A 25425-nucleotide genomic window follows, 5' to 3' on the forward strand; every position below is an offset into this window, starting at 1 on the left:
CCTACAACACACTAAAGCTTTGGATTCCAACACAGAATGAGACAGACATGCAGTTACTGTAAGTGTTGATACTAACTTGAGCAGGGAACAGTAAGTAAGCAGACACTAGAAAGCCAATGTAAACTCTGATGATTTTATCAGTTCTTGAAAGTGAGTGAATAGCTGTCAAACTTCTGAAATCTCTTCTATCAGATTATGGAGCCATTCAGTTTGATTTAGCAAATATATTTCATACAAACAATGAATTAGTAAGCTAAAGGAGAGAACTGAGATTAATTGATCAGTTTGAGGGATCCGTCTGTAAGAGCTTTGACTTCACTACATAAGCCAGAAAAAGGCCTGTATGGTGATATTACCACATTTTTTCCCCATCAGGAAAAAATCTCAGAAGTATAAGTTCTTTGTGTTTTTCTTTTCAACATCTCTGTTATACATACTGTTTTCTCTTAAGCAAATACTTAGTATAACTGAACACAGCAATTCTACCTCACTGTTCCCGTCAATAATTCTCCCAGGGTGTGTCTACTGTAGGAACTAACTTGGAAGTTAACTTCGAAGTAAGGCACTACTTTGAAGTAGCCAGCAGAGAGTCTACACACATGTTGGGTCTGTCCCACGAAAGCTCACCTAATAAACTATTTTGCTAGTCTTTAAAGTGCTACTTGACTGCTTTTTGTTTTGATAGTGTGTAGACTAGCACGGCTCCCTCTCTGTTACATTTTCCCTTTGTTGGAAGTTAACTTTGAAGTAGGGAGTCCAACTTCTAAGTCCTTACTCCATTCCTGGGACTGGAGTATGCCCTATTTCAAAGTCTAACTTTGAAGTAGGGTGTGTGTAGATGCTCAACTTCGAAGTTGTATTTCAAAGTAAGCAACTTAGAAGTTATTTTTGTGGTGTAGACATGGCTCCACTGGTGTTACAGATCTCTGTTAAGTCTGAGTTTGAAAGCCTGCATTTTGGTGGTGGTCGGGGAGAGAAGAGACATACTTGTATGTTGCAATTATATGGTACATCTTTTCTTCTTATGAATTCCTGTGACAATCCTAACCTTGGATGCTCAAGTAAATAAAGTGTCCAGGAGCCTGCCAAGGGCTAACCCTGGTGAACCACATCTGCCTTGCAGGCTGCTTAATGTTCATCCCTGCTGTGGACCATACATACAGGATAGCAACTCTGTTCTGGGAAACCATGACTCTGAAAAAGATTTGGAAGTTTTGGAGCATAATCATCTGAATGTGAGCTGCAGTGTGCAACACTGTGGCCAAAAGGACTCAAGCTGTCCTAAGATAGATAACTCATGGAGTCTTGAATAGAATTAGAGAGTTTATTTTATTTCTGTATTTGGGCTAGTATGATCATTGGTGGAATACCATGTCCATTTCTGGTGTCCGTAATTCAGGAAAGATGTTAATAAATTGAGTGGGTTCAGGGAAGAACTAGGAGAATGACTGAAGGATTAGAAATAATGCTACATAATGATAGACTCACAAAACTTAATCTATTTAGTTGAACAAAGAGGTGGCTGGGGTTGACTTGATTAATTTCTAAGTAATGTATGACTGATGTTGCAGCCTGCAGTCTAGCAGTGAAAGGTGTAGCAAGAGTCAATGGAAGCAAGTTGAAGCTAGACAAATCCAGGCTGGAAATATGGCACTAGTTTTAAACTGAAACAATTGACCAATGGTCATGTTGGCTTCTCCATCACTGCCCATTTTAAAATCACGATTGCCTGTTTTTTTCTGAAAGATGTACTCTAGGAATTATTTTGGGGAAGTTCTGTGGCTTGTTATACAGGATATCAAATTAGGTGTCAGTAGTTCCTTTTAATCTTGAAATCTTTGCCTCTATTAAACAAAACTGACCACATTCCTTTCTCTAAATGTGTAATTAGATACAAGTGACTTGATGGTAGAATTGATTGTACAATTCAGAATTCTAAACCAGGTTTCAAATTTGTGAACAATAGCTCTGCATTTTTGCATAACTTTGTATCCATGTAGAGCTTTTATTTATTTGTGTGTGCATGCATGTTTGTGTACACCTGATGGAATCATAATCAAAAGATCCCTTACAAGGGACCTGAAAACAAATGTTTGTGAACATTAGCCATTAAGTTTATTCTAAAAAATGAAAACTTGACTCGAAAGGAGAATGTTGTAAGCTCCCTTAAATTGCAGAATCACATTCCATAAAGAACAGGTAGTTCTTTGCTTATATTGACCTTTTGTGTTCAGAATGAAGAGCAGTACCAAACATAAAAGGAGTAATTGATTCTCTGTGGAAGTCCTGGGGATCATTTCATATAATATTTTGGAGAATATCATCTTGAACAAAATAGCATGCCAAACTATCATACTGACCTGTGATCTCCCAACTGTCTTTATCTGGAAATTGGACCGCACATTTAATCAGATTTCTAATCATCCTTGGTTTTCAGTTTGCATAGAAATAACATGAGAAAAGTAAAAAGATTTCTTGTGTTTGATCCTTTTGCTTTCCATTCCAGCCAAAGCCAAGCAGTGAGTTAATTACATTTTTTTCTTTTTAATTCTGACAGGAAATTGTTCTGGTGGTGTTTTTTGGTGCTGAATATTTGGTGCGGCTGTGGTCTGCTGGTTGCAGAAGTAAATACATTGGCTTTAAGGGAAGACTACGTTTTGCCAGAAAGCCCATATCAATTATTGGTAAGATCTGTGTTGTTTTAAGACTGTTCCATTAGCATCCAGTTTGAAGTGCAAATGTGAAGTCATTACCAAAGCGATTGCTGGGGACTTGCAATGCAGCCTTGATTCTGAGCACTGAGGTGTGACATTGGGCAAGGTGTCTGTGTCTCTTTGCTATTTAAATTGTAAAATTTTCAAATCAAGGGCAGGCTTATTATGTATTAGAAATGTGCCTAGTGCAGCAGGGTCTCCAGGCACTACCATGGTACAATTTATTAGCACTAATATTGCATATTACTATGCATACAATACGCATATTATTGCATATTGCAAATTATGGTATGCAATGGGACCTTGCCTGTAGGGGATTCTAGCTGAAGAAGGAAAATCTGTACCACATAATTTTGCTTTGGTAGAGAAGACAGAGAACGGCAGCATATGCTGGTGATACCGGGGTTGGTGAGGCTAGGTGAGGCACTGGCCTTGGAGAGGATGATTCTATTTGCACACCTCTCACTGGCTGAGTTGTCCCTTCTTTCCCCCAGTCCCAGCTTCTAATGATGCCTGAAATTGTTCTCCAGGTTGGACAGAGTGGAAGGGAAGACACAAAGGATATTCTGGATGGAGGAAAATAGGGGCATAGAGAGCTAGGTGGAGGAGAATGAGAGTTATGTTGGCAAAAGGGATGGTAGGAAGAGAAGTGACAGGGTTTGGACCTAACATTACTCTAAACATTCTGTTTTTGTCTTGTGTGTGTTTTTCTTTGTTTATAAACATTTTGGGAATGGCTGCATCTTGCTGTGGTTTTTACACACTACCTTTCATGTTTTGGCTGTGTCTACACTAGAAGTGTCTGCCCACAGAAGTTGCTTTTGGAAGAGATGTTCCGGCAAAACTTCTGTCAACAGATCATGTCTACTCATAAAAGTGGATCGATCTTTTGATCTGCTCTATTGACAAAAGGGCAGTTTGTGTGTAGATGCTCTGCGGGTTTTGTCAACAAAACATCAATTTTATCTACAAAACTCTCCTAGTGTAGACATAGCCTTTAGGTTCTACAATAATACAGATGTGTATGATGTGTAATGGATTAAAAAGTGTATTACACACAGAACACTTTTTAGTTATTAAGGGACTGTTGTTCACCTTCATAGGTTATTTTGATACAGGGGAATTGGAAATTGAGTTTTAGCTCACTGGGTTTTGCGGTCATGTGCCTCGTACTCATAGGTGGGGGGCAGTGCCTAAGTTTAACTGCATCTGCAGCGTCCATGGCAGATTCCCTCACCGCTTATGATTTGCATGAATAATGAATAGGGGGAAATAATTGTGCAGCTTTTGCATGTTGGAGAAAGTTTCATTGCACACAAAGCAAACAGAAGCAGAAATGCACAAAATATCTAGCTGTGTTTGTATATGGGTGGTTACCTCCTTTGGGATGTGAGAACTGATTCAGTGCCTGCAACTTCATTGTGTATGGACCTGACTCTGGTAAATGTGGCCTTGTGAGGAAAAGCCCAAAAGATTTTAAGATTTTCTGAAAACTTTTTTTTGCAAGAAATTATGATACAGCTAATTCTATAATTGACCTAGGCCTCTAGATAATACCACAAGCAAGAGCATGAAACATCCTATGCATGCAATAACTTATCCTCCCCCTCACTATCTCACAAATACAGCTAAATTACAAAACTTCCATGAGTAAATATCATCTGACAGAATATTCATTTGAATGCAGCATAAATTATATAAATACTGTTAGATTGTGCTTTCGATTACATGTCTTCAAGGTGCTGTCCTATTCCACGTTGCAATAGCAATTAGTGTTTTTATTGCTTAGAGAGCAAGCAGTGCACTTTAACAGCTAAGTGTAAATTGTGAGCACAGGGTTGCAACATTTTTGGTAGGACACTTCACAGTGTCTCATTATAGAGAACGTGGGAGGTCTTGTACAAAAGAGCTGTAAATACTGTTTTATCCTTGTGGGAACTAGGCATTGTTGCGTAAAAACATTTGGAAGTAAGGCTGTTGCTGTTATGTAGCAGAAGGAACTCTGTGTACTAGTCATATTGCGAGACTTGGCAAACTTCAGTACGTTGGCTGGTGGTGTTAAAGCCATGCATACCTATTCTGGCTTTATGGAAGGCAACCATAAGGGAACACTAAAACAGAGAAATTTAGGATAATTGAAGGAGAAATACAAAAGGAGTGTAAAAAACAAATGTCATGATTCATTTACTACAATTTTAAATTGATGTGAGAGTCACCGGGATTTGCCTGTGTTTATTTTATATTTTTAAATTTCAAAATATCCATTGACAAAAATTGGATATTATTACATTTTGGTACAAAAGACTATTGTTTTGACTTGGTGACCACACCAATGTTTGAAAGTTCCCAGAAGTGATTATTCAAAAACTTTCCCCTCAGGATGCTTCTGCCCTGGAAGAAAGCACTATGACGTGGCTGCAGCTAACCCAAATCAGTAAGCTGTGGGGATGTACATTTGCTTTATAGAAGTTCAGCCTTGGGCTGGAGCTCAAATGCCTACACAGCAATTTTTAGCCATGTGAACTCAAGTCAGCTGACCTGGGCAAGTTGCAGGTGTTTAAGTACTGTGTAAATGTGCTCCGAGCTATTTTCATTTTTATTTTTGTTATAGATGTGAGGATACTGATGTTTATGGAAGAGAAGAGACTTTTCATTGTCACATCCACTTATCACTTTATATCCTAAACTGGCTTACTGCTTCTGAATTCAGTGCAGTATAGAGGAAGGAGTTAAAATTGGCTACTCTTGTCTCCCTTTTGTTTCCTCCTCTCTTTCCTTTACTTTAGTTCTTCTAAAGCTTTACTTTTGTTTGTTTTTTTGGCGATGCTGGATATAATAAACAAGCATGTTCAAAAGAACAAAATCTGGGTTGGGAGAAGAGATTTATTTGATAAGATGGTAGAAAGCCAGCAAGTTTTCAGCAATAGTATTCTGTGATATTTTTGCATGTTTTTGTTAAGTAAGTAATTTTGAAGTGAGGTGTAACTTGGTGGTGTGCAAAACAAATCTGACTCCTGCAACGGGTACAGTAATTTGGAAAGGCTGAACGGTACTTGTTTCAGGACCTCAAATTACCTTAAGACCACGTTTCTCAACCAGTGGCACATTTACTTTTTGGGGTGCATGAGAGAAGTCTGAGGGGTACTTAGATTTTTTTAAAAGGGGTACTTTATAAAAAAAATGGGAAACAGTGATCTAGGGACTTTGATTCTTTCACCCCAGTCTGGAGCAAGCTAATTTTTTTCAAGAAGGGTGCTTTCGAAAGTGGGGCTTCCTTTTGAAGGAACCCTGTCTACGTGGCTAATTTGCATTTTGAAAGCAGCAGTTTTGACACAGCGAGGGGCTGCCATTTTTCAAATGATTCTGAATATTCATATCAGTGCCTCATTAGCATTTTCCTTCTGCTGTGTTTACATGCCCCTTCCAAAAACGAGGGGCAGGCTAGATACAGCCCTGCAGCAGCATAACATGTTTCTTTTTAAACATGTGTTTGAAAATCATTGGGAAAGAGATACATAATAAAACAGAAATTATCTTATGGCCTCTCTGTCAGTCCATGGTGTGCCTGCATGTTGAATACTGCATGCTGATGTGATTTCCTCATCTCAAAAAAGATGTGCTCACTGGGACTGAAAAGGTTCAGAAAAGGGCAACAGAAATGATTGGGGGATGGATGGCTGCTATATAGGAAGAGATTCCCATGGTCTTAGATTACTAGTATAGTAAACAACAAGAAGTCTTGTGGCACCTTATAGACTAATGGATATTTTGGAGCATAAGCTTTCGTGGGCAAAGACCCACTTCATCACATGCATGAGTGGGGGATGGTTTCAGAGGAATATTTAAAGAGTGAGGTCCCAGAAAAAGGGAGGGCCAGAGCTGACAAGGTCTATTCACCAGGTGGAAATGGGCCATGAACAAGTGAGGAAAAAGTGATTCACCAAGAGGTTTTCACAGAGCTGAGCTAGTGCTGCAACCAGGTGCACTCTGGGTAAGCATGTGCCGTGGTCTCTCATCACAGAATGGACAAGTGCCAGGAGCATCCATGAACCATGCCAGCTACACAACCATGCTCCCAGATCTATGGAGCTGATAAGCCTTGCATCACAGTGAAGAACATCCTGGCCCACAATGGCTCCTGCCCTCTGAAAGTGGGAAGAAGTTCTAGCACTTACTGCCCAGGTGGTGCAGGAGGGTGAAGCAATGGGTGTTGAGGAGAATGAGCACAGAAAGGAGTTTGAGATGCAGTATGAGACGGAGTAGTCAGATGTTGTGCAGCTGGCTCAGGTGAGGTGTTAGAGGTGGCTACAGAGGCTCATGATGAAGGAAGTTTGATGAAAAGCTTCAGAGGGTCAGTGGAGAGTGTGGAGCAGCCTTCTTCAGGACCCACTCAAGAAAAGCGAGAGAAGTAGAAGGCAAGGTGGACTCAACTTTTGGAGCACACAGTAGGGGATGTGTAGAGTGGACAGCTCTGTGCACTGGCTGAGTGTTGTAATCTGGGACATTTCAGAGTCTGGTATCAGCCAGGACCAATCTGTGATGTTTCAAAGGGGACGCCATCACCTGCACATTCAGAAGAGGTTGTGTAGGAGGGGTTCTGCAAGGAGGCCCTCCTCTGCAATATCTGCTATGGACCCAGTCACTGACACTAGGTTCCAGGTCCTGAGGAGGTCCTAGTAAAAGACTGATGATTGATAGCTCAGAGAGGTCTTGGGAGGTAAGTGATGCCAGCCATGCTGGAGGTGATGGAGGGAGCTATGCACCAACATGCTCCATTGGAGGGTTTGAAAGCAGGAACTGTGAACCTGGCTGTGGATGCAGAGCAGGCCTGGTCTGCCTTCTCATAATGGGACACTGAGGACACCCACAGAGACCCAATGTGGCCTGTCCGGGGAAAAAAATTCTGGAAACTTCTTCTGGAGGCTGGCTAGAGTTCTTGTGGAGTGGTCTCCATGTGCTGACTGTATGCCAGCGCATAGTCTGGTCTGATGGCCAAACAATGTCCTCCTCCAGAGGCACAGGAAGTGCACAGGAGGGCACTGCTCTGGAGATGAGGTAGGAATGCAAAGTGAAGGAGACTGCCTGTAGGATTGTTGCTCTATTTGTTGCAGAAGCTGGAAGGTCTGTAGTGGCAAAAGTCCATGGTCTGCAGGGAAAGAATGGTTCCATGGCAAAGACAGTTCAATGCTGACACAGCAAATTGAGCTCTATCCTTGCCTGTGCCACATACATCCTATCCGAGACAAGGCAAATCACCAACCTTTCATGTGTGTTTCTTGATTGTCCATGTCTGTTTGAGTGCCTGTTTTGAGACTGAAGGGACGGATTTGTAGAAGGGCTGACGACTCAGAACTGAAATCGCAGAGCTATTCTTCAAACATACCAAGTGTTATATAATGCTAATAAAACACCCTCGAGCTACGTCTACACATGAATGCTACATCGAAATAGCTTAATAAGCTATTTCGATGAATAGCATCTACACATCCTCCAGGGCTGGTGCCGTCGACGTTGGGCAGCACCACATTGAAGCAGGTGCTGCAGGGGAGCATCTACACGCCAAAGCAGCACACATCGAAATAAGGGTGCCAGGAACAGCTGCAGACAGGGTCACAGGGCGGACTAGCACTTCCGGGGCAACAGCTAGCCACTCCCTTAAAGGGCCCCTCCCAGACACACTCAGCCTGCACAGCACGCGGTCTTCAGAGCCATAGGCACGCACACCTCGGCGAAGCAGTTATGGACCCGCAGCAGCAGCAGCAGCAGCAGCAGCCAGAGGTCCACCCAGCCGCCCCTGCAGGAGCAGTGCTCGCCCTGCGCGATGCCATGCAGGAGGCAGCTGATCACCTTTTATTTGTGGAAGAGGAGCTGCCCCCAGGGGAGGAGGAAGCAACCCCAGACCCTGCTGTCCTCCTCTCCCCCCCACCGCATACGCCGCCAGCTGTGGAGCTACCCCACGAGTACTGACTGGTGGGAGCGGCTGGTGCTCGGCGAGTGGGATGATGATCGCTGGCTCCAGAACTTTCGTATGAGCCAGCAGACATTCCTGGAGCTCTTCCAGTGGCTCACCCCCACACTGAGGCACCAGGACACCACCATGCAGCATGCCCTCAGCATGGAGAAATGGGTCGGCATCACTGTCTGGAAGGTGGCCACTCCAGACAGCTACCGATTCGTGGGCCAGCAGTTTTTGGTATCAGCAAGGCCACCGTCGGGGCTGTCCTCACGGAGGTAAGAGGACCCATGGGGAAGGGGAGGGGAGCCCTGGGGGTGGAGGGGAGCCCTGGAGCGGGAGGGCCAGACACACCCTGCACACCCCTCATTGGTGCTCTCCCATGTCCTTCCCCTGCAGGTCATCCGCACCATCAACACCCTGCTCCTCCACAGGCTCGTGCGGCTTGGGGTCCCGGATGCCGCCATCGCGGGATTTGCCACCCTGGGCTTCCCAAATTGCTTCAGGGCTCTGGATGGGACCCATATCCCCAACTGAGCTCCGGAGCACAGCGGAGGATGCTTCCTGAACAGGAAGGGCTACCATTCGGTGGTCCTCCAGGCCTTGGTGGACAGCCGGGGCCGCTTCCTGGACATTTATGGTGGCTGGCCTGGCAGCACCCACAACGCCCGGGTATTCAGGAATTCAGGCCTGTGCCGCCGGCTGGAGGCGGGGACCTACATCCCCCAGTGGGAGATCCCTGTGGGGGACACCACCATGCCCCTCTGCGTCATCGCAGACGAGGCATACCCCCTCTGGCCCTGGCTCATGCACCCTTACACGGGCCATCTCACAGCCAGCCAGGAGCACTTCAACACGTGCCTGAACCATGCGCGCCAGGTGGTTGAGCGCACTTTTGGCCGCCTCAAAGGGCGCTGGAGGTGTCTCCTCACCCGCCTTGATGCGGGCCCCACCAACATCCCCCAGATTGTGGGCGCGTGCAGCGCACTCCACACCCTGCTGGAGAGCAAGGGGGAGGCATTCTTTCAGGGCTGGGCTGTGGAGGCTGGCAGGGCTGACGTGCAGCCACCCACTACCCCCAGTCGCCAGGTGGACCCCAAGGGGACCCGGGTCCAGGAGGTCCTGTGGGCCCATTTTGACCAGGCCACGGGGTGAATGCTGGCAGGCCCCCCACTGCACCCCCCATGCTCCACAACACTCCCTGCCCCTACGCCCACACTACAGAGCACCCAAGAGCACACCCCCCCCCAATTTTCTTGCAAATAAAAATAGATCTGTTGTTCTTGAAACCACAAAATGGTGAATTCTCTTATTATTACTACAAATATATGTATATTATATGATAAATAGTAGAACACAAGGAAGGGGAGAACTATTTACATGGGGGGCAGGTATCATAAAATAACAGGGGTCTAATACAAACTATATACAAAATAATGGGGATATGTACAAAGGGGGAGGGGGGGCCACATCCTGGGCCCCACACCCCCTACTGTCCAGCGCTTGGGGTTGGCGGGCGCGACCCTCGCCTTGGCCTCAGCCCTGGCCGAGGCTGGCTGGGGGCTGGGCGACCTGGCAGATATGGCTGGCGGGTGTCAGCAGGCCCCAGGTCCCCTTCGACGGAAGGCCCCTCAGTGGCGGACGACGGGTGGAGGGGCGGGTGGAGCGGGCAGGGCGGGCAGAGCAGCGGCTGGCACGGCATGGGGGGCCAGGTAGTTTGCAATGCGCTCAAAAGTGTGCATAAAAGCCCCCCATGCCTCCTGGCGCCAGGCCAGCGCCCGCTCTTGCAGTTGCAGATGCCACTCGTCCACCCGCAGGCGCTGCTCCGATACCTCCAGCTGTCACTGGAGAGTCGCCAGCAGCTGGGGGTCCATCACCATCCGGTGGTGGTGCTGGGTCTGCTGTCAGCCCCGCCCTGGGGCTGGTCGGTGCTCCGCCGAGGGGCTGGCCTGCAGCGATGGCCCTGGTGGGCTCTCCGGGACCACTGACACCTCGCCGGCGCTCTCCGGGCCCTCAGATGGTGCATCTGCAGAACACGGGGGGGAAGAAGAGTGGAGACAGCCGTTAGTGTGGCCCCCGAGCCGTGGCCCTTGTCCCCCACCCCTCTGCTGCTGGTTCCCCATCCCCGTCCCCGGGAGATGCTGCTGCTGCTGATGGGTGTCCCACCCCCTCCCGCCAGGGGACCCTAGGTTCCGCTCCCCCCATCCCAAGGGATGGGGCATGGCACTGTCCTGCTGGGGGGGGCAGGGGCTGATTCACTATTCTGAGGGACATGCCACTGCTGTCCTTGGGGCCATGGTCATCTGGGCACGTGGAGGGCTCTGGTCATGTCTGTTGTCCCCGCCCCTCAACCCCGGGGGTGTGCACCGGGGGGGTACATACCTGACAGTCCGCTCCCATGGTCGGGGGACACCCTCTGGGCGGATGCCCTGCTGGAGCTCCAGGATGACAGCGCGATGTGGAGCCCCCCGTCGCTGGAGGAGGATTCCCCCTCCTCCTCCTCCTCCTCCGGCATCCCAGGGGTGGGCTCCTGGGGGGGCCCCTGGGGTGCGGGACTTGCCTCCGGGGCGGACTCCGCTTCCGGGGCCTGCTGGGTCTCATCAGCTGAGGTGTCAAGAGTGGCCGGCGGGGAGGAGGTGTGCCAGGGGCCCAGGATGGACCTGAGCTCCCTGTAAAAGGGGCAAGTGGCAGGGGCGGCCCCAGATCCGCTGGCCGCATCCCGGGCCCAGGCATAACCCTGCCACAGCTCCTTGACCTTACTCCTGACGTGGTCAGGAATGGGGGCAGGGTGACCCCGGGCGGCCAGGCCCTTGGCCAGCCGAGCAAACACATGTGCGTTCTGCCTCTTGCTCCCCACTATGTGGAGCACCTCCTCCTCACTCCAGAGCCCCAGCAGGTCCTGGATCTCAGCCTCCATCCAGGAGGGGCCCCGCTGCCTCTTCCAGGGCTGGCTGCCAGGCTGGGAGCCCTGGCTCCCCTTGTGGGGGGTGCCCTGGGGGCGCTTGGGGGGCTGGCGGGCGGCTATCGCAGCAAGGGGGCGTGTCTTTGGGCTGCAGGGAGGCGTGCAGGCTGGCCGCGTGTTACTGCTGCCGCCTGCACGCTCTCTCAGCTTCCTGCACAGGAAGGCAGGGGGCGGGGAGCTTTAAGGGGCTGCTGCACACGGCAACCATAGAGCTCAGGGGCTGGAGAGAGCATCTCTCAACCCCTCTGCTGATGGCCACCATGGCGGACCCCACTATTTCGATGTTGCGGGACATGGATCGGCTACACGTGCCCTACTTCAACGTTCAACGTCAAAGTAGGGCGCTATTCCCATCTCCTGATGGGGATAGCGACTTTGACATCTCGCCACCTTACGTCGATGTCAACTTCGAAATAGCGCTCGCCACGTGTAGACGTGGCGGGCGCTATTTCAAAGTTGGCGCAGCTACTTTGAAGTAGCTGGCACGTGTAGACGTGGCTTAGGTGTGCCAAATTGGCCACCCAAAATAAGTGGATACTTTTGACCTTCATCTCTTTGCACCTTAGTTCCATACTTGTAAAATGGGGATAACACCCCATAGGGTTGGGAAAATGAATTTAAAATATGTGAAACATTTCAAAACTGTAAGGATGAGAGACACAGTAAGGACTATGAAGGAATAATAATTCTGCCTTCAGAGCAGTGTTTAAATAGCATGTAATGAATAAGGGAAGAGATACACATTGGCCGTGTCTACACTAGCCCCAAACTTCGAAATCACCACGCAAATGGCCATTTCGAAGTTTACTAATGAAGTGCTGAAATGCATATTCAGCACTTCATTAGCATGCGGGCGGCCGCAACACTTCGAAATTGACGCGCCTCGCCTCCCTGCGTCTCGTCCCGACGGGGCTCCTTTTTGAAAGGACCCCGCCTACTTTGAAATCCCCTTATTCCCATGAGCTGATGGGAATAAGGGGACTTCGAAGTAGGCGGGGTCCTTTTGAAAAGGAGCCCCGTCGGGAAGAGCCGCGTGGCGGCGAGGCGCATCAATTTCGAAGTGCCACGGCCGCCCGCATGCTAATGAGGCGCTGAATATGCATTTCAGCGCTTCATTAGTAAACTTCGAAATGGCCATTTGCGTGGCCATTTCGAAGTGTGGGGCTAGTGTAGACGTAGCCATTGAGTAACAAAATGAGAATATGAAATACTGAATAGCTGCTCATTGAATACCACCCATCCTGTGTGCTGAATGAGAGAGGAGTCCTAGAGAAAAATAAAATGTAATCTTGTAATTGAAGACTGTGTTATAATGCATGCAACACAATGGAGTCAAATGAAGTTACCACAAGCAACCTGAATTCTGTCAGTTCCTAACTTTTGAGCACTTTATAATGTTCTTATAGTGTGAATATGGGGAAAGGGAGTGGGATGGAGATTGCACACTTTCTGAAGTGGAAATAATGGGGAATTTGGATATGATTACCAAACATACTTTTACTTGGCCCAGAAGAGATTTTAATCTTAGTTTTCCACATGTGAAATTCCACTATGTTAACTCACTGTTCCTCTAAAACTCAACTTAAAGTGGTTTTGTTTTTGTTTGCCTTTCTTTTCCTATGCTCATTGGCTGTTTAAGTGCCAAAGTCTAATTTTTAATGTTTTTTTTAACAGATCTTATTGTTGTGATAGCCTCAATTATTGTTCTGAGTGTAGGATCGAATGGGCAAGTGTTCGCCACATCTGCCATAAGGTATGTTCATCTTGTAGCTTAAATAGATAATTACAAGAGCATGCATCTATAAACCCATATATCGCTGTAGACAGGGACGATTATCAAAATATCAAAGTAAATGTACTATGAAGAACGCACTGTGTGCTTGTGCCTCAGTGACTGGGAAAGACAGTATCAAGACCAAGCATGCTGTGTGGGTGTGAATGTGGAAACAGAACACACGTGACTGGAGACACATTATGTCCCAGACAAAACATAAACTATTTTCTGAGAGCGGAATAAAATATTTGCTGAGCGGGGAGGAAAGAATATTGCAAGATTGATGGTTTATTTAAGAAGTAATCCAGCACCATTTATGTCACTTGGTTACTTTTTTGGGGCATGAGTAATTACTTCACTTAAATCCATGAAAGCACAACTGCATTTTCTCTGACACAGGTGATACATACTGTGTAGGAACTATACACATTTTATTTATGTAGTGATTGTTCAGCTTGGCCCAAGTAGCACGATCTTATTTTGGATGATAAACTGCGTAAATACTGAAATGGAGCAGAAAGGAGTGCTGGTGGTGGATTCCCACTGTGTTTAATTTAACAAAAGGGTGCTGTGCCTCCTATAATGTGCTAAGTGTCTTCCTTCCCACTAAGTCATTGGGCACTGAGGGAAGTCAGCATTTTGCATGCCTGGGCACAACATAGTATCAATCTAAGGCAGGAGTGACAAAACTTTTTACACTGGGCCTCACTTTTTGTTCCTGCAATTAGCAAGGCCCCACAACCTGTCTAATGTAGTCCAAGCATGGGGAAAAATACTCTTTTGGCACGTGTGAGAAAATAAGTATGTAGAATGCAAAAGCTTTATTGTTTTCCATGTAAATGTGACTACACATGCGTAAAAACAGTCACATAGTTCAACATTTTTAATGAGATGGATGAGCCTCAGACCCAGCAGCCAATCATGCTGCAACTGCACCCCTTTAGGAAATGTCATGCCCCCCACAGGGGCCTGCCTCTCACTTTTGCACCCCGTTGTAGGGTATTTATAGGGCACTGTCTTTTGCCATATGAAAAGGGCAAGGTTATAAAGTGTTCAGAAGAGATAGACTTTCTAAAACTACAGGCAATGTATATGTTTAGATTAGTTTAGTTATGAGCAAAATGCCAGGGAAAGAGTTAATTGAAAATGGGAAACTTTTATTTATCCTAAAACCTACAACTGAGCCATGGGCTCAGTCTGATCTTTTCTGGAAAGAAATTTTATAGCCAGGATCTTGAAACCAAAGATATTCAGTCCAAAGCACCAGAGATTCTAAACCTTCAGTACTTAATATTTCATGCTAGGTCAAAAAGTAAAAGGGTCTGGTAATTTTTATATTTTTTTCTTTCAGGGAAGCTTGGAAAAAAGTAAACTTTTAAATAGAGAAGTTGGCCTTCAGAATACCTAATGCAGTAATAGGAGAGTTTGGAGGACATTATTGTGGAGAAACCTTTTGAGGTTTCTGCCTATTAATGTGGCTCAAGAGAGCATAGCTCTACCGGGTTGATTAAAAAAAAGAATTAAAAATGGCTGAATTTAAAAAAAATACCGTAGAGGTTAGACATATTTGGACAGGTCACTAGAAAGCAAAGTTGAAGGACAATCTTTCTGTAAAAAGATGGGTAGACAAGATGATTCTTTCTTCTCTGGTTACTTCGAGTGATAAGATTTCAATTTAGTAGTTGCTACAAACAATACCTAAGTGTAGGGCTGGATTGTGGGTGGGAAGGGGGATAGAGGTCATGATAAAACAAATCAAACAAAACTAATGAAAATATTTGAATCTGAATTATTTTTTTTAAATCATTTGTTAAGAAAATTGTTATTTTGCACATCACTTGAGTTTCAAAAGTTCCCAGTTCAAAATTTATGCCCTGTTGGGTTACTTAAAAGTTGTGTACTATTGTATGTATTTGCTGATTGGATAATTTACGTAATTAAAATAGGCAAAAAGTCAGAATTATGACTTTTTTATAGTCGAATGTTCAGTTCAGGTTTTTCTTTTGGAAAAATACGAGTTAAAAGTTTACTCTTTGTCAGTGTTCGTACCAGTGAAGTTTTGGTACTGAATGTTCCCAGAAAGCAGGCATGTGAGAGTCACAAATAAGTAAAAAATGTCATGTGCTTCTGAATGGGAGCAAACGCTTTATTGAACTGTTTTTCTTATACTGGTATATTGTACACTTAACCATAGAGTAGTATACAGTATTGAAATTATGAGTCCACACATGCAAGGTACTGAGTAGCCCAAAATTCCCTAGCACATGTCTAGGAACAGAAGTTGCTGAGCATCCTGAAGAATGAGGCACATGGCTGTTTTATTACATGCACAAATGCAACATTAAAATTGTTTGTATTGGTATTTGTAATTAAGTTTTTGATTTAATTTCATAGTTTTTAATTTCATTTTATATTTTGCTTTCAGGGGAATCCGGTTTCTCCAGATACTTCGAATGCTGCATGTAGATCGGCAGGGTGGTACTTGGAGACTCTTAGGATCAGTTGTTTTTATACATCGTCAGGTAGTGGATATTTAAAAATTCCTAACATGCGGCCCATGAAGTTTATTGCTCTGTTGGGCTTCAAATACTAATCTGGTTTAAAATGAACAATTATTGTTGCAATATAGAATAAATCACATTCAAAGACAATCCTGTTTCTTTTTTATTTTTAAAAAGTGAACATGGTCAGGTGGAAGGCTCATTTCAGGTTGGTGGCTAGTGGGGAACAGCTGTGGTATTTTGGGGGAATTTACTGAACACAGTTACATGGTTTGTCTCATATAAAAATGCTGTCAAGCGTATGTGCAAGAAATGTGTTCTAACCTGGGTTATTTTGGGAAAAAAACAAAAACCAGTGGAAACTCCTTACATAAACACATGGACCATTTTAACCATTTCATTTTATTTATTTTATTAAATGGTGTGGTTTCTAATCTTGCCATGAATAAAAATATTAAATATAGTGTTAGGTAGGACATGCAGAAAACACTATTTTATCTAAGGTTATAGGCTGTGAAATAGAGGCAAGTATTTCTATATGTAGCTGTCTGTTTACATTTTACTGTTACCCCTCCTGTTTGGAAGTACCATAAGCTTAAAAATCACTTTATAGATAAACTTTATTACAGGTTTTGACAACTGAATGACTGAAGAGCCCCTTGGGTTACTTTTGAATATTTTTTGGAGGGAAATGAGTGCTTGTGGTTATCTATATCAAAACAATTTTTTTGTCATCCTTGCTTTACTCATACTATTATGTTATAATGGCCCATTCACACTATGGAGTAAATGGACATAAATCAGACATCAGGAATGGTAACATACAAAAATCTGTAGAACAACACTTCAATCTTCCTGGACACTCAATAAAAGATTTAAAAGTAGCAGTCCTACAACAAAAAAGTTTCACAAATAAAATGGAGAGAGAAATCTCTGAGCTGCAATTCATTTGCAAATTTGACTCCATCAACCAAGCATTGAACAGAGACTGGGAGTGGTTGGCCCCTTACAAAAGCAGTTTCTGTGCTCTTGATATTCACACCTCCACATTAACAACCGACAGTGGGCCACATCCTCCCTTACTGAACTGATTTGTTTTCTCTCCTCTTGATGTATACAACCGATAATGGGCCATTTCCACCCTGACTGAATAGACCTTGTCAGCTCTGGCCCTCCCCTTTTCTGAGACCCCGCCCTTTAAATCCTTCTCTGACCCCACCTCCCCCACCACTCATGCATCTGATGAAGCTGGTCTTTGCCCACGAAAGCTTATGCTCCAAAATATCTGTTAGTCTGTAAGGTGCCACAGGACTTCTTGTTGTTCTTCACCTTTATAATCATGTATTTTTCCTTCTATGACAGTCCTTCTTTCACACTCCTTCATATAAATCTGTTCTCCAGTTAATGTAGATGACTATGAACTTCCATTGCAGGTGCCACCTGCATTTACGCCAGTGACTTGTACAGATCATAGTTATGTCACAGATGATTGTGAGCTGCTTAAACCAAAACACTGAATATTTATAATGTAAAAAAACAAAAAGCAGTCAAGTAGCACTTTAAAGACTAGAAAAATAGTTTATTAGGTGAGCTTTCGTGGGACAGACCCACTTCTTCATACCGTAGCCAGACCAGACCAGACTCAATATTTAAGACACAGAGAACCAAAACCAGTAAGCAAGGAGGACAAATCAGAAAAAGATAATCAAGGTGAGCAAATCAGAGAGTGGAGGGGTGTGGGGGAAGGTCAAGAATTAGATTGAGCCAAGTATGCAGACAAGCCCCTATAGTGACTCAGAAAGTTCCCATCACGATTTAAACCATGTGTTAATGTGCCGAATTTGAATATAAAAGCCAGCTCGGCTGCTTCTCTTTCCAGAACGGTGCGATAATTCCTCTTCAGTAACACACATACCTTTAGGTCATTGACAGAATGCCCCATTCCATTAAAATGTTGACTAACTGGTTTGTGGATCTGGAGTGTTTTGATGTCTGTTTTGTGCCCGTTGACCCTTTGTCTAAGGGAGTTAGAAGTCTGTCCAATATACAAAGCATCTGGGCATTGTTGGCACATGATGGCATATATGATGTTAGTAGAGGAGCATGAGAAAGTGCCCGTGATTCTGTGAGTAACCTGGTTAGGTCCAGTGATGGTATTTCCAGAGAAGATATGTGGACAAAGCTGGCAGCGGGCTTTGTTGCAGGGAGAGATTCCAGGACTGGTGTTCCTGGGGTAGAGACTGTGGCTGTTAGTGAGGATCCTCATGAGGTTGGGAGGTTGTCTGTAGGAGAGAACAGGCTTGTCACCCAGGGCCTTCTGGAGTGCAGCATCCTGATTAAGAATAGGTTGTAGGTCTTTAATAATTCGTTGCAGTGGTCTGAGTTGGGGGCTGTAGGTGATGACCAGTGGTGTTCTGTTCTTGGCTTTTTTGGGCCCATCTTGGAGTGGCTGGTCTCTGGGTATTCGTCTGGCCCTGTCGATTTGTTTTTTTACTTCTCCTGGTGGGTAATTCAGGTTTATGAATATTTGGTAAAGTTCTTGTAGTCTTTGGTCTCTGTCAGTTGGATCAGAGCCAATGTGATTGTACCTAAGAACTTGACTGTAAACAATGGATCTAGTCACGTGTGCAGGATGGAAACTGGAAGGGTGTACCTAAGTATAGCGATCAGTAGGTTTTCGGTACAGTGTGGTACTGATCAGGCCATCCTTGATTAGTACTGTAGTGTCCAGGAAATGTATCTCTTGCATGTTGTAATCGAGGCATAAGTTGATGGTGGGGTGTAGATTGTTAAAGTTTCTGTGGAATCCTTCTAGAGCCTCTGTACCATGGGTCCAAATCATAAAGATGTCATCAATGTATCTTAAGTAGAGGAGTGGTAATAGGGGACGAGAGCTGAGGAATCGTTGTTCCAGGTCAGCCATAAATATGATAGCATATTGTGGGGCCATGCGGGTGCCCATAGCAGTTCCACTAATCTGCAGGTATAAATTGTCCCCAAAATGGAAATGATTGTGTGTGAGAACAAAGTTACAGAGGTCAGACACCAGATTGGCTGTGGTGGCATCAGGGATGGTATTCCTGATTGCTTGTAATCCGTCTTTATGCGGAATATTCGTGTACAGAGCCTCTACATCCATTGTGGCAAGGATGGCATTATCAGGAACTTTTCCGATGTTTTGTAATTTCCTCAGGAAGTCGGTGGTATCTCGGATATAGCTGGAAGCGTTGGTGGCATCAAAACACTCCAGATCCACAAACCAGTTAGTCAACATTTTAATGGAATGGGGCATTCTGTCAATGACCTAAAGGTATGTGTGTTACTGAAGAGGAATTATCGCACCGTTCTGGAAAGAGAAGCAGCCGAGCTGGCTTTTATATTCAAATTCGGCACATTAACACATGGTTTAAATCGTAATGGGAACTTTCTGAGTCACTATAGGGGCTCGTCTGCATACTTGGCTCAGTCTAATTCTTGACCTTCCCCCCCACCCCTCCACTCTCTGATTTGCTCACCTTGATTATCTTTTTCTGATTTGTCCTCCTTGCTTACTGGTTTTGGTTCTCTGTGTCTTAAATATTGAGTCTGGTCTGGTCTGGCTATGGTCTAAAGAAGTGGGTCTGTCCCACGAAAGCTCACCTAATAAACTATTTTGCTAGTCTTTAAAGTGCTACTTGACTGCTTTTTGTTTTGCACTCTGTGTGTGTGCTGGGGGTGGGGGAGGTGGGGAGGAAGGTTCTGGGTGCAACTCAAAAATACCACGGAGAATTTAAGCCCACAAACCAAGTGAATTTGAAGTTCTGTTACTCCAGAGAAGTGATTATGGTGCTCTATAAGCAGTCTTTATATCTGTGGTGTTTGACCCAGGAGATCACCCACACACACATATGAGCAGTTGAAACTCAGACATGCTCTTTGTTGATGTTGGACAAGTGTAGCTGAACAGCAGTGAACAGAAGGGAAAACAGAGCTTTTATATCTCTCCAGTCTGCCATAGAAATTTGGGTTTTAAAGAAAAAAACCTTCTGCTTCTTTTTATTGGTGTCCAGAACCAGGCATGCTAGAACAATTTTTAGAGTAAGGCTGCTGAGACCTGCTGAATCTGACTGGAAAATCTGTATATGATGGAAAACACTTCAGGACAGGGAGTGCTGCAGAAACCCCTGGACTCCTACTTTCACCAGCTGTGGTCAAAATACAAAGCAAACTTCTTTTTTCAGTGTTGAATCAGATGATTTTTCAACACAAAGGCTGTGTCTACACTTAGAAAAAACTTTGAAATGGCCATGATAATGGCCAAATGGAAGAATACTAATGAGGTGCTGAAATGAATATTCAGCACCTTATTAGCATGCTGTTGGCTGCAACACTTCAAAAGTTCCAAGTTTCGCTCGCCTGTGGCTTGTCCACATGGAGACAAAGGACCCTGCAAACATCAAAATCCCCTTATTCCTATCTGCTGACCCTAACCCGAACCTTAAACCCTAACCCTATCAGCGGATAGGAATAAGGGGATTTTGATATTTGCAGGGTTCTTTCAAAAAGGACTCCCGTGTGGACGAGCTGTGGGTGAGCTAAACTCAGAATTTTCAAAGTGCCACGGTCAGCGGCATGCCAATGAGACAATGAACATTCATTTCAGCCCCTCATTAGTATTCTTCGAGTTGGCTATTAGAATGGCCATTTCGAAGTATTTTTCTAAGTGTAGACCCAGCCAAAATGGGATTCTAAATCCATGAAAAGTGCAGAAAAGTAAATTATGATGGGTCCCTTTGAAAACGGATTCTCTTGGATCTGTGTGTACCCAGAAACACTTACTAAAGGTTGAACCAATGCTTCCCATGTGTGTTTGAGTTTTACATATAGCTGTATTAGCTCACTGAAACCCAGTTTTGGCCAGGGCACTTGGCTATTTTCAGCAGGCTGAGTTTATACAAGTGTTTCTTGCCAAGGGCAACAGAACATGAGTCAATATCACATGTGGTGATGGAAAAACTTGGAAAAATCCTGCAGCTCACTGAAAAAGTATTAAGTTAACTTATCCCACTCCAGCTTATGAGCCTCTAATCTCAGAGGTTCACTTATCCCTCATCTTGCTTTGTGAGATGCCATAAAGCTTCTAACAGAAGGTCAAGCAGTCTTTTGTCTAAAAGTTCTGAATATTATTATTTGGGGTATTTGTCATTATTAAAATGTGTCTAGTCTTAGAAGAACTTATTGGCTTAAGCCCCTGAATACCGATCTATCACATTACCCTGTAGGCAAGTGTGATCCTCTTTTGCTTTCTTTGCCCACTACCCACCCACTAAAAGATTTTTAATTCCTAACTGCAAAGTATAGAGTATTGGACTGCTGTGAGTGAGAAAAGGAAAATGGCTTTTTTTTTCATTCTCTTGGTATTTTGCATTAGATGTCCTAGTCAAAATGCTAGAGTAAGCTTGCTGTGTATGGTAAGTGCGAGGACTGCACACACTGGGCTTTTGGACTTTGTATTTGGCCCTTTTACTGACTTTCTTGTCACGACCAAGTTATTTTTTTTAACTTCTATCTCTTACTTCATCTATAAAACAGAGATAATAGTATGAGCCTTGATTCCAGGAAAAAAATCAGGGAACTTCAGTTGTTAGATGCTACTTTGTACAAGGCATCAAATCCTGTTTCTTTATATGTACAGGTTGAACCTCTCTTGTCTGGCACTGTCTGCTCCGGCAATGTCCAGGGTCTGGCATGATTTTAGTTAGCCGGATGTCCATGTATCATGGGTGTGGGCAAGTTTCCTGTGGTTCCCTAAGGTTTGTTTACAGCCAGCAGTCCTGGCTCTCAGTGTTCTCTGCTGTTATCTAGCTGTATATTATCCCTAAAAGTCCTCCAAGAACCTAGAAAGCAGTGGAAGTCTTAGTAATGCTGCTAGACAGCATTGGCCTCCTGTGGTTCAGCCCTGGTCAGGTCGTCAAGGTGTTGGAGTAGAGGTTCAACCTGTGCTTTAATTCACTTTTGTTGGGATCTTTATATGCTATCTTATACACATCTTGTTAGTATTGGGCTGCTGGGACAATTTCTTTAATATGCATATAAACACATATGCTCTTGCAATATTTATGATGTGTGTGTTCTGAGTTTCCATTCGGGATTGTTTGCATCCAGACTATGTTTTGACAAAAGTTCAGGCTTTGAAGCATAGAAGCTGAAACTGAGATATCCTTATTAATCCTGGTCCCATTTGAGCCATAGTGGCAGGAATATCATGAGATTCTGCCCAACTGGACTGAAAATCATATTGGTTTGCCTGACTTTTAAAGCCAACTCTTTACACAGAAAATCTTCCCAATTATCTGGTCTCTCACCTCCATTCCAAGACAGAATCAGTGAGGAAATAGTAGATGTGTTCTGATAATTTGTAACATCTACCAATAGTTTGGACACTTCGTAGTTGGGCTTTGGTTTGAAGCAAGAAATAGACAGCCTTAGTATCATTAATAGGCTGCATCTACACTAGCCCCTTCCTTACAAAAGGGGCATGGTAATGAGTGAATTGGGAAGATGCTAATGAGGCACTATCATGAGTATGCAGCACCTCATTAGCATAATGGCAGCTGCACGCAATTCAAAAGCATCACTTTTGAATTGTGCACACCTGTGTACATGGGGGTCTTTTGAAAGGACCCCTGGACTTTGAAAGCCCCTTCTTCCTAAAACCAAATAGGAAGAAGGGTCTTTCGAAGTCAGGGGGTCTTTTCGAAAGGCCCTCATCTACACGGACAGCGGCGTTCAGAAAGTAGCACTTTTGAATTGTGCATGGTCACCATTTATGCTAATGAGGCATTGCATATTCATATCAGCACCTCATTAGCATCTTCCGAAATCCCTCATTAACATACCCCTTTAAAAAGAAGGAGGCTGGTGGAGCCACAGCCTCACCTTGGGCCAGGATGCACCCCCCCATCATAATAGAGTGGCAGCTGCTTAGTTTGCCCATAGCTAGAGTAAACCATGCCTACCAACTCAACAATATATTAGCATGATAAAATTGGATGATCACAGTGGAAGGACTTGGACAATATAGCACAGAAAGCTGCCAACAACAAGAGAAAACAATACAAGCTGCAAATTTAAAAAAAACCTCTTAACAGAGTTCAAAGAAAGAAGATCAGACATAAGTCTATTAACTACTGTACAAAAGAAGGAACAGTGTTGGTGGAGGAGAGTTGACCACAATGGAAAAATGAACTAGTGAAGATTCAGATCAGATTCAACCAGCACATTAAAGCAGCTAGACCTGAGAAAAGGACTTATAGTGGTGAAATTGGATGCTACTAAAAACTGTGAAGAGAGAGGGAACAATCAGGACTAACGGATTACCTGAAAATTTATAGAGACATGAACTGACATTGTTTTGTGCAAAGATTTGATTAGATATACTGAATCTGGATTACCTAAGTGAAGTGTTAATAGGCAGAGTATGTCGAGCCTTGACACTTAATCCTACAAATAGCAAATGCATTCGGGAGGATTCCAAGGCTTCACTATTTCCACGTGAAAGATACTGTAAAGAAAAAAACTAAGGGAGCTGAAAAAGTGAGTTTAAGGTAACAAAATCTAGATCTTCCAGGAATTCTGCTCCCTGAAATTTAGATTTGGGTGCTAATATAAGACTTGACAGAAGAATGGTGGGAGAGAAATGTGTATTATAAATAGAGGGGGTCTTTGTTAGACTAGTGGATTTTATTTTTTAAAACTATCAGTGTAATATTTGGGACACACAAGAAAGGAGAAGCATTCTCTGAAATCTACAATGGAGACGAGAAGAACACAATGAAGAATTGGGGAAAAATAGAGGTTAGGTAAGTAGTAAATTTTACTACGTGGTCTACATGCAATTGGCAAAGACTAAATTAAAGTTATTTCAAAAGAGAAGAAAACAGAAATTAACATATAGTCTCTCAGGCAACACCAAGTAAATGTAGATGAAGTCTCAGATGTCCTTTAAAAACATTAATTTTAAAAAAATTGAGGTGGAAGGCAATACTTATGTGAGCAAATAAACATTCTGAAAAATAAATTGAGTTAAGCATTATATATGTGCTTGTGGATAACTTAGCTCAATTTCCTTCAAGTCAGTTACTCCTATTGAGTTGGTGTATGTCTCTAAGTCGACAGTGTTATGAGGTTGCAGTTATTGACAGAGTATTCAGGAAAGGTGTTGCATATTTTTACTATATCTAATACTGAAGAAGATTTCATTAGACTACTAATGCATTTTATTATTGTCCTTTTTCCAAGATACAACTATATCATCTTCTTACCATTTATTGCAAGTCCAAATTGGATAACAAAATATTATGCGTACCTAGGAGATGTGATCAATGCCTATGGTTGTGTCAGAGATGAGGTTAAAATAGGGTGACACCATAGTTACCTAGCCCAAATACAGGACACCTTGGGGAGCGGAGCGGAAGAGGGCAGTTCCTCAGCTGCCCCATGCCTCACAGGACCAGAAACTGGGCTGCCGCCCTTGCGGGGGGACTTCCCCGGCTGCCTAACACCTCAGGGCACTAGGAACAGGGCTGCTTCCCCTGCTGAAGACCTCACTGGTTGCCCCATGCCTCAGAGCACCAGGAATGGGGCAACAGCCATGCCGATGCTCCTCCCAGCTCCCCCTAGACATGGGGATGTGGGAATCTGGTGCCACTGCTCCTCCTGGTTCCCCTGAGGTGTGGGGAGCTGGGAGTCAGGCAGCAGCCACACCCTAATCGCAGGTCCCCTTCCTGGCTCCCTTTCCCCCATGGCTGGAGAGCCCATGAGTATGTGGTCAGCTCAGTAGGGGGCCTAAATATGGAGCAATTAGCCCCTTTGTTAAAATAAATCTGGATGCCTACCTGGTACCTGAAATATGTTGCTGTCCCAGCCAAAACAGGGAGGATGGTCACCCTTGGTTAAAAAGAGACATGCTTTAGCAACCCCTTTTTGCACAGTTGGTGAAATTATGCACGAATAGAAACATTATATTTGGTGCCAAAAATAGCAATTTATCAAACAGGTGTGCTGCTGTATGGTATGGAAGCAGCTGCATGAAATGAAACGGACATTGCAAGGTTGGAGGCAGTAAGGAGTTCTTTGGAAGATAGCAGATATAAGATGGTATGACTTAAGATAAAGCAAGTTAAAAGAAGAGTGGGATGAAAAATGAGAGTGCAGAATTGGATGCCATTGAAAAAGATAAGGGTGGGGACAAATTACAAGGTGACCTTATAGGACATCAGAGAGACTAACACAAATGCAACCATAGTATATCAGGGTGATTACAGAGTAAGAGGTGGGACATCTTGTGCATGAACGTGAATGGAAGAGACAAGCCATTCACAGGAATGAATGGTGATGTGCTCCCTGGTCTGTTAATTTGTTGTAGGATGTGAACAAGAGACACATTTACGGTAAATAAATCACATACACTGGGTGTTGAGTGTGATTTACCCTCAGTTTTAAAAGATAGTAATTTTTGGCATATCACCAAAGTTGGCCAA

The 25425-nt window shown here is 44.2% G+C and overlaps 1 protein-coding gene across 1 annotated transcript in view; it reads left to right on the forward strand.

Moving 5' to 3' along the window:
* LOC142007131 (potassium voltage-gated channel subfamily KQT member 1-like) overlaps positions 1–25425 on the forward strand; it is a 702875-nt gene that overhangs the window by 57946 nt on the left and 619504 nt on the right. The window contains exons 3-5 of the mRNA XM_074983677.1: positions 2558–2684; positions 13304–13382; positions 15829–15925. Of these exons, the coding sequence (XP_074839778.1) occupies positions 2558–2684; positions 13304–13382; positions 15829–15925 (303 nt within the window). The remainder of the gene's footprint in view (positions 1–2557; positions 2685–13303; positions 13383–15828; positions 15926–25425) is intronic.

This window comes from Carettochelys insculpta, chromosome 1 (assembly GCF_033958435.1).
Source record: "Carettochelys insculpta isolate YL-2023 chromosome 1, ASM3395843v1, whole genome shotgun sequence".
Taxonomy (NCBI): domain Eukaryota; kingdom Metazoa; phylum Chordata; order Testudines; family Carettochelyidae; genus Carettochelys; species Carettochelys insculpta.